Source organism: Orycteropus afer, unplaced genomic scaffold, assembly GCF_000298275.1.
Source record: "Orycteropus afer afer isolate SDZICR_OR568_19922 unplaced genomic scaffold, OryAfe1.0 scaffold00009, whole genome shotgun sequence".
Lineage (NCBI taxonomy): Eukaryota > Metazoa > Chordata > Mammalia > Tubulidentata > Orycteropodidae > Orycteropus > Orycteropus afer.
The window spans coordinates 14,773,267-14,786,527 of NW_006921596.1; the positions used below are offsets into that span (position 1 = coordinate 14,773,267).

A 13,261-nucleotide genomic window follows, 5' to 3' on the forward strand; every position below is an offset into this window, starting at 1 on the left:
TCCTTTGTTAAATTTGCCAGTGGTTTGTCAATTTTATTAATCTTTTAGAAAAAACCAACTTCTGGTCTTGTTCATTTTATCTATTGTCTTTCTATTTTCTGTTTCTTTGATTTCTGCTTGAATCTTTATTATTTCCTTTCTTCTGGTGACTGTAGGCAGAGACTACACTGTCTTGATTGTCCTCCTTCCTCACTGTTCACCACATGGTCTCCTTTCTTGGCCTGTCTTTCCTCCTCTTCTTTCAGACTTCTTAATGTTAGTCAACCCTTAGTCTCTTCTTACACTTACTACATTGGTGATTACACAACTATCTCATGACTTTGAAAATACCATCTGCATGCTGACAAACCTCAAATTTATGTCTATCTTTTTTGATACAGACTAGAGTCACAGAAGTAGAGAAGATGAAGAGATGTGCCCTAGAGGTGGATAATGTAACAGATTCTAAAGGACCTTATGGGAGCTGTGGTAGCGTAGTGCCTAAAGCACTTGACTGCTAACCAGAAGGCTGGTGGTTCAAACCCCCGAGCCACTCCTCAGAAGGAAGATGGGGCAATATACTTCCATAGCGATACTGCCTCAGAAACTCATAAGTCGGGTCTGACTCGATGGCACATAACAACAACAACAACAACAAAAGACCTTACAAGGCCATTTTCTTGATTTTTGGCTTTTACTCTGAATCAGCTGGGAAGCATGAAGTGTTTGGAGCAGAGAAAAGATGGTATATGAGTTAGTATTTTAAAAGTCATCTTAGCTAATAGATTGAGATGAAATTGTGGTAGGAGAAAGGACAGAAGCAGGGAGACTGGGCTAGAGGGGGATGTGATAGTTCTGGTGAGAGACGATACTAGCTTGAATCAAAGGATTAGCAATGGAGGAGGTGAGAATTGGTCATATCTCTGAATAATTTGAAAACTACTTTGACAGAAAGTGGACTAGATGTAGGAAGTGAAGGTTTGACCTAATCAACTGGAAGAATGATGTTACCATTTTCTGACAGGGAAGACTTATAAGGAGAGGGATCAGACTTTGGCAAGAGTTTCGAATAGTTTCATTCAAGAGGATAGAGGAGTGAGGGTCTGCTGAACACAGTGGGCAGTAGGGAGGACCTGCTCCCTAGCCTGAAAGGAGGGGAAGGAGCCTGGTATCATAGTGCCTAAGGCACTTGACTGCTAACCAGAAGGCTGGCGGTTCAAACCCACAAGGAAGGAAGGTTGGGCAATCTACTTCCATAGTGATACTGCCTCGGAAACCCAAGGAGGAGACACTATGAGTTGCATCCAACTCAATGGCACATAACAACAACAACATGGAAACTGGGAGAGAGAAATGACTGGAGGGCTTGTGTTTTGAGATGTAACCATAGGATACAACCATAGTAGATTCTGTCTCAAGAGCACTGGGCACACATCATCAATGTCCCTCAGCTGTAAATGGGGAATTAGTTATTTTGCCAAATGTCTGGTTGTGTGTGTTTTCACCACACTAGCAGTGGGAGGAAAAAAAAGAGCACTGGGCCTTACACAATTCAGCTGTGGTTTGGAGGACAAGCCAGGGTTTAGCTAATAAGTAGCTGTTGAGCATCTTCTTAGTTCTCCAGTACTGCTGTAACAGAAATACCACAAGAGGATGGCTTTCACAAACAAGAATATATTACAGTTTAGGAGGGTCAAGTTCAAAGTGCCAGCTCCAGGGGCAGGGTGAAGGCCCCTTGACCTCAGGCTTCAGCTCTGCCTCTTATTCCAGCCCACTAGAGCTAGTGGCATCTCCTAACTCAGGCAGCTGCTGGCTGAGTCTGATGAACCCAAGGTCTGCAGGTAAAATGGCAGTCCCAAGATCAACAGCCAACATGGCAGGCCACCAGTTCCCAAGATGAGCAGGCAACATGGCAGGCCACTGAGATGGAGTCAATGCAGGATCCAGATATGCTGAAAAGCTAGAAACCATTCACAAAGCTTCTCCTTATATACTAGAAGCAGGCTACACCCCAAAGGCACCTACTTAGCTGCTCACAGCAAATTCCACCATGGAGATGATTCATGGAGAATAACCACATCCAGCAGCCCAACCACTCAAAACCATAGCCCAGCAAAATTGACACATAACCTTAACTACCACAGCACCTATTATGTGCCAAAAACACTGTTCTAATTTCTGGGGAAAGAGGATCACCCACCTTCCTTAATCTAAAACCTTAAGTCGTTTCCAATCACTTTTAGAATCAAGTCTCAAATCTTCTCCAGGCCCTTGACATCCTCTCTATTTTCACTTTATGCTTTTTTTCCTTTCCCTTTTTACACTTAAAGCACATTCACGTCCCTGTCCCTTCAAAGCCTTGAGCCACCCACTCTTTATTATAATCCAGGTTCTTTGCATAAACTCTTTCCTCTTCCTGGAGGGAATCCTTCTTCCCTTTCTCTAAGTATGACTTTCAAATTTCTCCAGGAGTAAGTGAAGGGAAAGAAAGGATCCTGGCCTTTTTGTCCACCTCTCCCTATCCAGCCCCCAATATAGACATATGCAAAAGATTACCTGAATCTCTACTTCCTAATATAGTCACACTTGACAATTAACTGATTTGTTCAAGTCCATTTTTCCCAAGAGATTATAAGCTCTATAAAGACAGAGGTCATGTTTGTTTCATTCACTACGATAGCCTCACTGCTCCGTAAAGTACTTGACATTTACAACTGTTGTTGTTATGTGCTGTCGAGTCGGACCCGACTCGGAGCGACCCTTCCTTGTGTTGCAGAGGCAGTATCACTACGCAAGTAAATTGCCCCATCTTCCTTCTGAGGAGTGGCTGGTGGGTTTGAACCGCCAGCCTTCTGGTTAGCAGGCAAGTGCCGTAGCCACTATGCTACCAGAGCTCCCTGACATTTAGTAGGCACTCAATAAACATTTCCTGAATATTTGGGTGAATGGCAACCTCTCTGGCTTAAATGAATGAATGAATGATCAGATTCCAAGAGCTAAACCTCTGAAAACAAGATTGATTCCTTAAACCCAACCATTCATTTCCATGTTCTCTACTCAAGGCAAGGCCAGTCACTCATGTCCTATTGATCCTTAACACACAATCCCAGTCACCTCAGTTACTTAGTTTGCAGTCAACTCAATAAAAGGAGAAAACAGGTCATAAGGTGACAGCAGTGAAAAGAAACAGTGTGAACAAAAGAAAGAAAACAAAAAATATATATAGATAAAAGTGTTTTATAAACCCAGCAGTACAAAGCAGTTAAGGGTATACGTATGTTTGAGTGTACACCACTGAGTCAACTCAGACTCATAGGGACCCCATAGGATAGACTAGAACTGCCTCATAGGGTTTCCTAGGCTGAAATCTTTATGGGAGCAGATCATGGAAGGGATCACCAGGTCTTTCCTCTAATGGGTTCAAAACATGGACCTTTCAGTTAGCAGGCAAGTGCTTAACCATTATGCCACCAGAGCTCCTTCAGGTGAGAGTAGGTAGAGAAATATCCACTTCACTGGCCTTGTGGGCAATATAGTAGTTGCTTATGACGACAGAATGGGCTGCAAGGACAGAGTGTGTTTGACCTGGAGTGCCAAGGCTTCCTTGTGTAGTAAATCTAGTTCATTGTTCATAATTTACACTGTAGATTGAATTTTTAGCACACAAATTCTCATTCACAATAAGCAAAGCTGGTCTAAGGGGCAGACTTACTGGGCACAGAGATTAATGTCCATAAAGACACAAATTTGTGATCGGAATAAATCAGAAATAAGGCATGAGTTAACTCGGGTATTCTGATTCCCTAGTACTTCTCTGACAATCATACACCGCAAATGGGATGGCCTTAACAAACAGGAGTTTATTCTTACAATTTGGAGGCTTGAAGTCCAAGTTCAAAGTGCCAGGCTCTAAGGGCTGGATGAAAGCCCCTCAACCTTAGGGTCCAGCTCTGCCTCCAGCTCCTGGCCCACTGGAGCCAGAGGCGTTTCTTCACTCAGACAGCTGCTGGCTGCTGAGGCTGAGAAGCCCCTAGGTTGACAAGTAAAAAGGCACAGTCCCGATATTACCAAACCACATGGCAGGCCATTAACTTAAGTCCATTGTAAGTCCCAAGGTCGGCAGAGCATGGCAGCCTGCTGAACAATGACATGACTACATGCAGGGTCCAAATGTGCCATGTGCTAGAGACCATTCCCAAAGGCTTCTCCTTAAATACAGGAAGCAGACCATATCCCAAATGCAGCTACTAAGCTGCTTGTGGTAGATCCCACCATAGAGCTGATTGCCAGTCTCCTCATGGGAATTAACTACCACCAGCTTCCCAGCCACTCAACCAGGCCCAGCCAAGTTGACACACAAACATAACTACCACAGTTCTGCCCCTTGTCAGCTTGGCACCTGTACAGGTCTCCTCATGGGTGGCTCCAGTCCCCTAGTTCCTGAACAGCGACCTCACCCCCTTGGCCTAGAAATGGCCCTCTTCCTCTCCCTCTTGGGCATGGCAGCCCCGCCCCCTCACTCTTGGGCAGTGGCTCTGGCTCCATCCCACTGGCTCACAGGAACGAGCAGCCCCACACTCCAGAACCAAGTTGGTGAAGGCCTGGCTCTTTGAAACCTAGGGGGCTGTGATCGTTCCAGCCCCAAAGGCCATGGTCCTACCCTTAAGGCTGAGGCAGCTCTGCTTCCATTTCCTTGGTCTCTCCTCTTCTGCTGATTAATGCCTGAGGGCAACCCACTCCGCCGGAAATCTTTCTGCCCAAAAGACACTTGGCTTTCTTGCTCCATGGGCGGCCAACCTGCTACTCCATTTCAAGCCGGTCTCTTCTACCAATTAATGCCCGAAGGTAACCCACTCCGCCAGGAAGCCGCCTACCCAGTGATACCCGGCTTTCTCTTCTGTGGGCTGGTAAGGCTGTCTCTGTCTCATGCTGGTCTCTGGGCTCTACTCCTGCCTTCTCTCATGCTGATCTCTTGCCGTCTGTCATGCCGTATGCCAGGGTTTCTCTGCCAGGGTCTCGGGTCAAGGACGCACTCCACTCCTGTTTCCACATTTTAGATATTTGTCAGAGCAGTACCCCACTCTCTCGGTACCAAATTCTGTTCTGGTTACCCAGTGCCGCTCTGACAGGAGTATACCACAAATGGGATGGCTTTAACAAACAGGAGTTTATTCTTACAATTTGGAGGCTTTAAGTCCAAGTTCAAAGTGCCAGGCTCTAGGGGCTAGGTGAAAGCCCCTCAACCTTAGGGTTCAGCTCTGCCTCCTGCTCCCGGCCCACTGGAGCTAGAGGCATCTCTTCACTCAGACAGCTGCTGGCTGCTGAGGCTGAGAAGCCCCAAGGTTCCCAAGTAAAAAGGCACAGTCCCGATGTTACCAATCCACATGGCAGGCCATTAACTTAGTCCACTGTAAGTCCCAAGGTCGGCAGAGCATAGCAGGCTGCTGAGCAATGACATGGCTACATACAGGGTCCAAGCGTGCCAAAGGCTAGAGACCGTACCCCAAGGCTTCTCTTTATATACAGGAAGCAAACCATATTCCCTTAGGCAGCTACTCAGCTGCTCCCAGTAGATTCCACCATGGAGTTGATTACCTACATCCAGCTTCCCAGCCACTCAACCAGGCCCAGCCAAGTTGACACAAACACATAACCACCAGAAATGCATAATGAAAAATTTTAGATATCAACTTGAAAATATGCCAGAAGGTAATTCTCTGAGGACTTGACTAAAGAAACTGAAGACTACTGTGTTTCACTGTGTAAAATGTTTCTGTAAATATTGAGAATATGAAAATGCACAGAGACAGTATATAGACTAAAGATTACTAGGGGCTGCTTGGGGATGGTGGAAGGCAGGAATGGGGGGGTTATTGCTTAAACGAGTGCAAAGTTTGTCCGGAATGATGAAAACATTTTGGAAATAGGTAATGGTGATGGTAATGGTTTGCAACACTGTGAATATAATTAATGCCACAAAACTGTACACTTAAAAATGACTAAAATAGCAAAATTTATGTTACATATATATTTTTCACCATAATTAAAAAAAAATGATGTGAAGTGTTAAAATTAAGCTATAAAGGTGTTATATAGTGTTGTTTGTTGCTATCAAGCCAGTTCCGACTCATGACCACCCCATGTGTGCCAAGTAGAACTGCTCCATAGGGTTTCAAGTCTTGACATTTCAGAAGCAGATCACCAGGCCTGTCTTCCTAGGCACCATTGGGTGGGTTTGAACTGCTAACCTTTCACCTAGCAATCAAGCACTTAACTGTTCGAGTCACCCAGGAACTCCATGTACTATATGATGTGAAGGAAAAAGTTTTTAGATGACTGCCATTTCTGTAAGGATTTTACATCCACAAAATCTGAGGCTCCATTAAGAACAAAGTACATTTCAATTATCATAGTAAGTTATTCATTCAACAAATATTACAGTCAACTGGATGCCTCACACCATATTAGGCACTGGGGTTACAGCATGGAACCAAAAGAAACAGTTGGTACTCTCATAGTATTTAAAGCACAGTGGCCACACCAGACATTAAAGAGATTGTCAAACATAAATAATTCATTACAATTGTAATTAGTGTCATGAGAATATTTAGTAGGGATACTGGAGAACCTGGCTTTTAAGGTGGTACCTGACTGATGGGAAGAAGTGAGTGAAGAGGTAGGGAAAGAGTGTGAGAGGGGTTTGAAATGCAGATGGAGAGGCAGGCCTAGGGAGCCTACTGAGGGTATTGCCTTATGCTAAAAGTAGCAGGAAAATAAATAGGGAGGAGCCATGATTAGGTTTGTGTTTTAAGATGGCCACTCTGGTTTCTGGGGTCAGGAAATAGGGAGATAGGGGAAAGAAGTGTTTGGTAAGCACAGTCTAGGAATCTAACTTCAACTCTTAACAATTTGCTCAAAAACTATAACCAAATCAGTTAATCTCCATCATCAAAATAGCTCTGACTCAAAACCTGACCTCTTTCTTTGAAGGAATGTTAATGTTATTAAAGTTTAGTGTTTTAAGTTTAAAAAATGGAAGCTATTGGTAAGATTACAGAAGGTAAAAAAAATTACCAGTTAAATGATTTTTTCTTCATGGTAATTGATAGATGTTTTACACTAAATAGGTGATTATGTATTGTATAACAAGCCACCCTCAAACTTAGAGATTTAAAACGACAATATTCATTTATTTCGCGCACAAATCTGCAATCTGGACAAGGATTGGTGGGAAGGCTCCTCTTCGCTTCATTCAGTGTCAGCTGAGTCAACAACCTGAAGGTTGGAAGATCAGCTTCCAAACCGGCTCACTGAACATTGGCGGGGGTGGAGAGCCACGGGCTCCTCCATGTGATCTGGGCTTCCTCACAGTGAGGTGGAGGGTTGAAAGGGTGAACATCTGCAGGTGGAGCAAATGGAGCTGCATTGCATTTTATGACCAAGCCTCAGAAATCACATAGTCTCAAAAGCTCTCTATCCTCACACTCAGATTTCAATGGCAAGTTCTAGAAAAACATGCAAGACTAGAAATATCACTGTGGCCATTTTAGGAATAAACAATGTAGCACAGAAGGACTTGAAAATATTAATATTGACAAAAAAATCTTTGAATTCTGCCCAAATGGCAATGATAATTTTACCTCAATAAACTATTCATGTTTTTTTTCTCCTAGTAGAGTAGTGATATAAAAAAAAAAAAAAAAACCAAACTCACTGCTGTCCAGTCGATTTTGATTCATAGTGACCCCTCCTTGGGTTTCCTAGGTGGTATCTCTATAGAAGTGGATTGCCCAATCTTCCTTCTGAGGAGTGGCTGGTAGGTTTGAACCACCAGCCTGCTGGTTAGCAGTGAAATAAATGCCTTAGGCACTGTGCCACCAGCGCTCCCAGAGTAGTGATAATGGTACCCAAATTAAACAATATCATTATTTTTAAATTAGTGTTTTAGCCTAAATGTAAGTAAAATATTAGGATATTTTATAAATAATAATAATAAAAAAATTATTAACCAGTGTTTTGGCCTATTGTTCTTGCCTCATAGTTACCTTGAGACTCAGCACTTAGATAGCAAATCCAAATCTAAAAGTTGTTGTTGTTATGTGCGGTGGAGTTAGACCAGACTCATAGTGACCCCTCCTTGGGTTTTCGATGCTGTATCTCTACCCATAGTAGATTGCCCAACCTTCCTTCCAAGAAGTGGCTGGTGGGTTTGAATAGCCTGCCTTCTGGTTAGCAGTCAAATGCCTTAGTGAGTGCAAATTTGCCCACTAGCAAAACTTAACTATTGCATTAAAGAAAAAAATAAAATCCAACAATTGCTTTAAAAGTCCCCATAAATTTAAAATTTAGGAAGAACTCGAAACTAGGAATGGCCCTGAGATCAGAATTTAGTCAAATAGGCCCCTTGCTATTATCCTTATTTTTTAGATAATGTAACCTAGGCAACGAAGAAGTATGATTTCTGGGGATAGCTTGGTCACTATATCTTTACTTATCAATTGATGTTTCTCTTAAATTTTCCTCTCCAGTATAGTCAAATCCTCTCAAGAGGCAGAATACACGAACTAACTTTTCTGTTGTTCATTTTGGACTCCATGACCCTCCGTCCTGCACTACATTTCCCAGCAGGCCACGCTCAGAACTATGGGTGCCTATTTGAGGGGCAGCGCCGTTGGAGGCGGCGCAGTCCGGTGAGGGCGGCGGACCGGCGGGCGCTTCGTGCTTTGAATGGCTCTGGGCCCTGGTCCTCAGCTCTTTTGAGCACTGGCCGCCGAAGGGAGCGCTATGCCGTCGGGAAGCGACCAGTCGCCCCCGCCCCCGCCTCCTCCTCCGCCGCCGCCAGCGGCCTCGGAGGAGGAGGAAGAGGAGGACGATGGCGAGGCTGAGGATACCGCGCAGTCGGATCGGTCGCCGGCCCCGCAGACCCAGCAGCGGTTCGAAGAGTTGTGCAGGCGTCTCAACATGGACGAGGCGGCGCGGGCCGAGGCCTGGGAGAGCTACCGGAGCATAAGCGAGAGCTACACGCTAGAGGTGAGCCGGGGAAAGGAGGCTAGGGGCTGTCCCGGCCTGGTCCGCACTGCCACGGACATGGAGGCGCTTCTTACCCAGGTTCAAATGCCCTGCAGGAACCTCCAGCGGGCCTCAGATCCCCGGAACCCAGTCTGGAGGGAGTGGGAATTCTCTCTGCACGTACTTTTGGAAACTAGGCTTTTAAAGCTATCTTAGGGTCTCTGAACTTAAACCCGGCCAAAACCCCCTTTTGCGTCAGAGTAACACAGAGAGGCTGAAGTCGTGTTGGAGTCACCATTTTCGAAATGACCCTTTTGATCCCCCAACCACCCTGATGGCCCAAGGAACAGGTGTAGTTGTTAGCACCGTAGGGAGAGAGCAGAGGGGACGCGATTTTAGCACTTGGATCGCTAGGTTTCTCCGCCAGCTGTGCCGTATTTCGTCCAGCTGTATTAAGTTGCTTTTGCCCAGGCATCGCACCATTTGCATAAATACATTGTTAAATTCTTTATTGTGTTTAGGTGTGTGTAGCCGAATGTTCCCCAGGCCCAATGAAATGGACTTTCTCATTACCCGGATATAGACCCACATCGCCATTTGTCAGGCCTGAGACTGTCCCAGATATTGCACAGGGCGCTCTTATAGATCTGTGATCCAGGCATGTTATGTTTCTTTCTTCGTACGGGTTGCAAATGAGAAAAATGGCCCTTCAGCCAGTGACCGTCAACTCCTCAGGCACCTCCCCTTCGTGGGCCAATGGGAAGTGACACGGAAGTTCAGATGGTTTATCAGCTGTGTGACTGCCAGTGTGTGTGGCATTTAAACCCGAGTCCGTTTGTTTTTCCTAAGTTTTTCATGCACAGTTTGTGGAAGGGGTAGGGTGAAAAAGGTTCAGGCTGCAAAAGGCTTAACCGAGGTATTCTAACTATAATATGATGTTTTTGGCTATGGGGAGCCCTGCTGAGTAAGGTTATGTTTTTCTTTTTGTTGTTGAATTAGTAGAATTTTAATTCTGTAGTTAATTTTCACTCCCCATTGTTACATCTACAGAGAATAAAAGTTATACAGTCCATTTAGAATCTGACATACCTGGGTAGGTGGCTTTGGATAATTTATTTAATGACTCCAAGACTCATTTTGGGGCTACGTAAAGTGGAGATGTTTGTACCTACCTCACAGAGCTGTTCTGAAGGTTAAGTAGGTAATTTGTAGATCCTGGTTCATAGCACACACTCATAGGGACAGAGCTTTAGGGTTTACCAAGCTTTTTACATACTCAGGTGATCTAACTGGATAGGTCCTGTTTCTCTTCATCTCCAGTGCTGCTTGTGGTCAAGCAAACAGAAGGGTTCTTGGCCAAGGGCATAAGTGCCTCTAAACAAGGTTTTCTTTTACAATCAGGATAATCCTGTAATTTAGGTAGAACAAGCATTATCACCATATAGCTGAAGTATTTCAGCTCCTAGAAGTTAAGTCTTATGAAGTCCAGTGTGACGTAAGCAAGTGACAATAGTAAGTGAATTATTTTCGAAACTTCAGTCTCCATTTCTTAGCCCAGTTTATCCAGTAAAGAAGGTTCATACAAGATCAGGCATTTCTTGAATGCCTATTACTTGCCAGACATAGTTCCAGGTACTCTGGACAGAGCAATGAACAAAACAGCTCCTCCTGGTATAATGGGAGATAACATGAGATGCCAGTCTCTAGGAAGTGTACAATGGAAAATAAAGCTCACCCATATAACACTTAGCACGGAATGCCATTATGGAATTTTACCATTTGAGTTCTTGTATTTTCTGTGCTCGGTAGTTGTTAACTCATTTAAATCTCACAGCCGTCACATTAGAAAACTAAGCCTGTCACATTAGAAAACTAAGCCTCTGGAGCTTTAAGTAATTTGCCAAACACTTGGCAGACCCTTAGTTCAATCCAACATTTATTTAACTGGATAGGCATATGGCTATGAGTTGTTTATTTTGTGGGTGGCTTTTATCTTATTTTTTGCATCAGACACTTTTTCAACAAGTATTTTTAGGACCAAAGATAAAGCAGGCACAGAGTCTTCTCTGATGTTGTCTGCAGCCCACTGGGCATAGATTACTTTACAGAGAGTTCTCCAGTCTACTTTTTCCTTTAGGCACTATAAAATTTTATATGTAAGGCTGGTTTTTTTCCTTTCTTTTTTTAGGAATTATACAGTTGTGAATTCTCTGAGACCAACATAGACCATTATTGATAATTTATTTCTAATCTCATTAAAACATGGGATAATTTTGTGACTGACTTTTTTCCCAATCTCTTTCAGTAAAATCTGGATATAGTAGGGTTATTCACTAATTACTATAAAATTAAATTTGCTTTACAATCTGATAAATCAGGAATGCTACAAAACCATTTCCCAGAGATATGTTTAATACCCAAATCTTTGTGTGTGTGTTTTAAATAGAAAATCTATGCCATAATAACTATAATTTTAAGCAAGTCTGTGATATGTGTGAAAAATGGAGAATTTAGAGTTTCTTTCATTTTCATTTAGACCATCATTGGATAGTGTGTCACTAAAGACCTGATAGGGTAAGGAAAGTGTGTCACTTCTTGAAGAGAATTATGAAGATAATCATTTAGAAATATTGCCCTACAATGATTTTCTCTGAATGCTACCCAGTGATGGATCCACGGTAGCCCATGTAGTGACAATAAGTTTGATGTATCCTTATTTGCAGATACAGTTTGATCAGGTATAAAGTTAGTGGCTGGATGTACAATGAAGCTTAATTTTTCATTCATTTCTTTTCACTTTATGAATTTTGAGCAAAATGAAATATTTAAATAACAGTATTGTTTGAATTATTATGGCTGTGGAACAAATTACCGTAAAATTTAGTGATGTAAAACAAGTTACGCTTACTTGTTTTTTGTGAGTCAGGAATTCACACAGCACAGTGGAGAGGTTGTACTTTGCTTCACGAAGCCCGGTGCCTTACCTGGAATACTTGCACAGTTAGGGACTGGCATAGCTGGGGCTCCTTAGGCATCTCTCTGTATATGTGAGTAGCTTCTTGAAGTGTTCACTCTAGCATGGTACGATGCAAGATAATAGCCAGACTTCTTAAATGTTGGTCATGATTCCCAAGGCATATGTCCAGAGAGAGAGTGAGCCAGGTAGAATCTGTATTGCCTTTTATGATCTTAGAAGCTACAGGCCATCACTTCCACCCATGCTGTTGTTTGAAGCTGTTTAAAAATAAATCTGCCCAGGTTCAAGGTGAGGTGCGCAGACTCTTACCTCTTCTTTATGGAAGAATGTCAATATGATATTCTGAAAAGAGCATATGGGCTAGCACTGTCGTTGGGAAATTGTCTTTGTCGTTGGAAAATTGTTTGCCACAGATACATAAACAACAGTTTTGATTTGTACTTGAAAATTCTTTTATATTGAAATACATATAATGTAGCTGAACTCTGGTGGCATAGTGCCTAAGGCATTTGACTGCTAGCCAGAAGGCTGGTGGTTCAAACCCACCAGCGACTCCTCAGAAGAAAGATTGGGCAATCTACTTCCCTAGTGATACCACTTTGGAAACCCAAAGGGAGGGATTGCTATGAGTCGGATCCGACTCGACGGCAGTGAGTTTGGTTTGGTTTATATATATATATATATATATGGCATATCAGCTAAAATTCACTTTTCTTTTACAGGGAAATGATCTTCACTGGTTAGCATGTGCCTTATATGTGGCTTGCAGAAAATGTGTTCCAACTGTAAGCAAAGGAACAGTTGAAGGAAACTATGTGTCTTTAACTAGAATCCTGAGATGTTCAGAGCAGAGGTAACTATGTTGGAGTTTGACGAGTAGAATGTGACTAACACAAAAGCTCAGAAATCATAGATAAGTAAGAATTCTCTCTCTCCGTCATTTTCCAAGCATCTGTGCCTGTGGACTACTGAATTTAGAAACTAGGTTTTGGTTTTCCTTTACCACATCTAAGTTAGTATGCACTGTATTTTATTTTTTTGGTGAAAATATTTAAATTTTAATGTATAGATACTTAGATGTTGTTGTTGTTGTTGTTATGTGCCGTCGAGTGGGACTCAACTCATAGCGACCCTTCCTTGGGTTTCCGAGGCAGTATCACTATGGAAGTAGATTGCCCCATCTTCCTTCCGAGGAGTGGCTGATGGGTTTGAGCCGCCAGCCTTCTGGTTAGCAGTCAAGTGCCTTAGGCATTATGCTGCCAGAGCTCCTGATACTTATATAGGAGAGTTTATTTT

At 43.1% G+C, this 13,261-nt stretch overlaps 1 protein-coding gene across 1 annotated transcript in view; it reads left to right on the forward strand.

The window, feature by feature from the left end:
* The first annotated feature begins 8,763 nt into the window (after positions 1-8,763).
* Positions 8,764-13,261, forward strand: part of RBL2 (RB transcriptional corepressor like 2) — a 45,739-nt gene continuing 41,241 nt past the window's right edge. Inside the window, exons 1-2 of the mRNA XM_007947070.1 lie at positions 8,764-9,009; positions 12,688-12,818. Coding sequence (XP_007945261.1) covers positions 8,764-9,009; positions 12,688-12,818 — 377 coding nt within the window. The remainder of the gene's footprint in view (positions 9,010-12,687; positions 12,819-13,261) is intronic.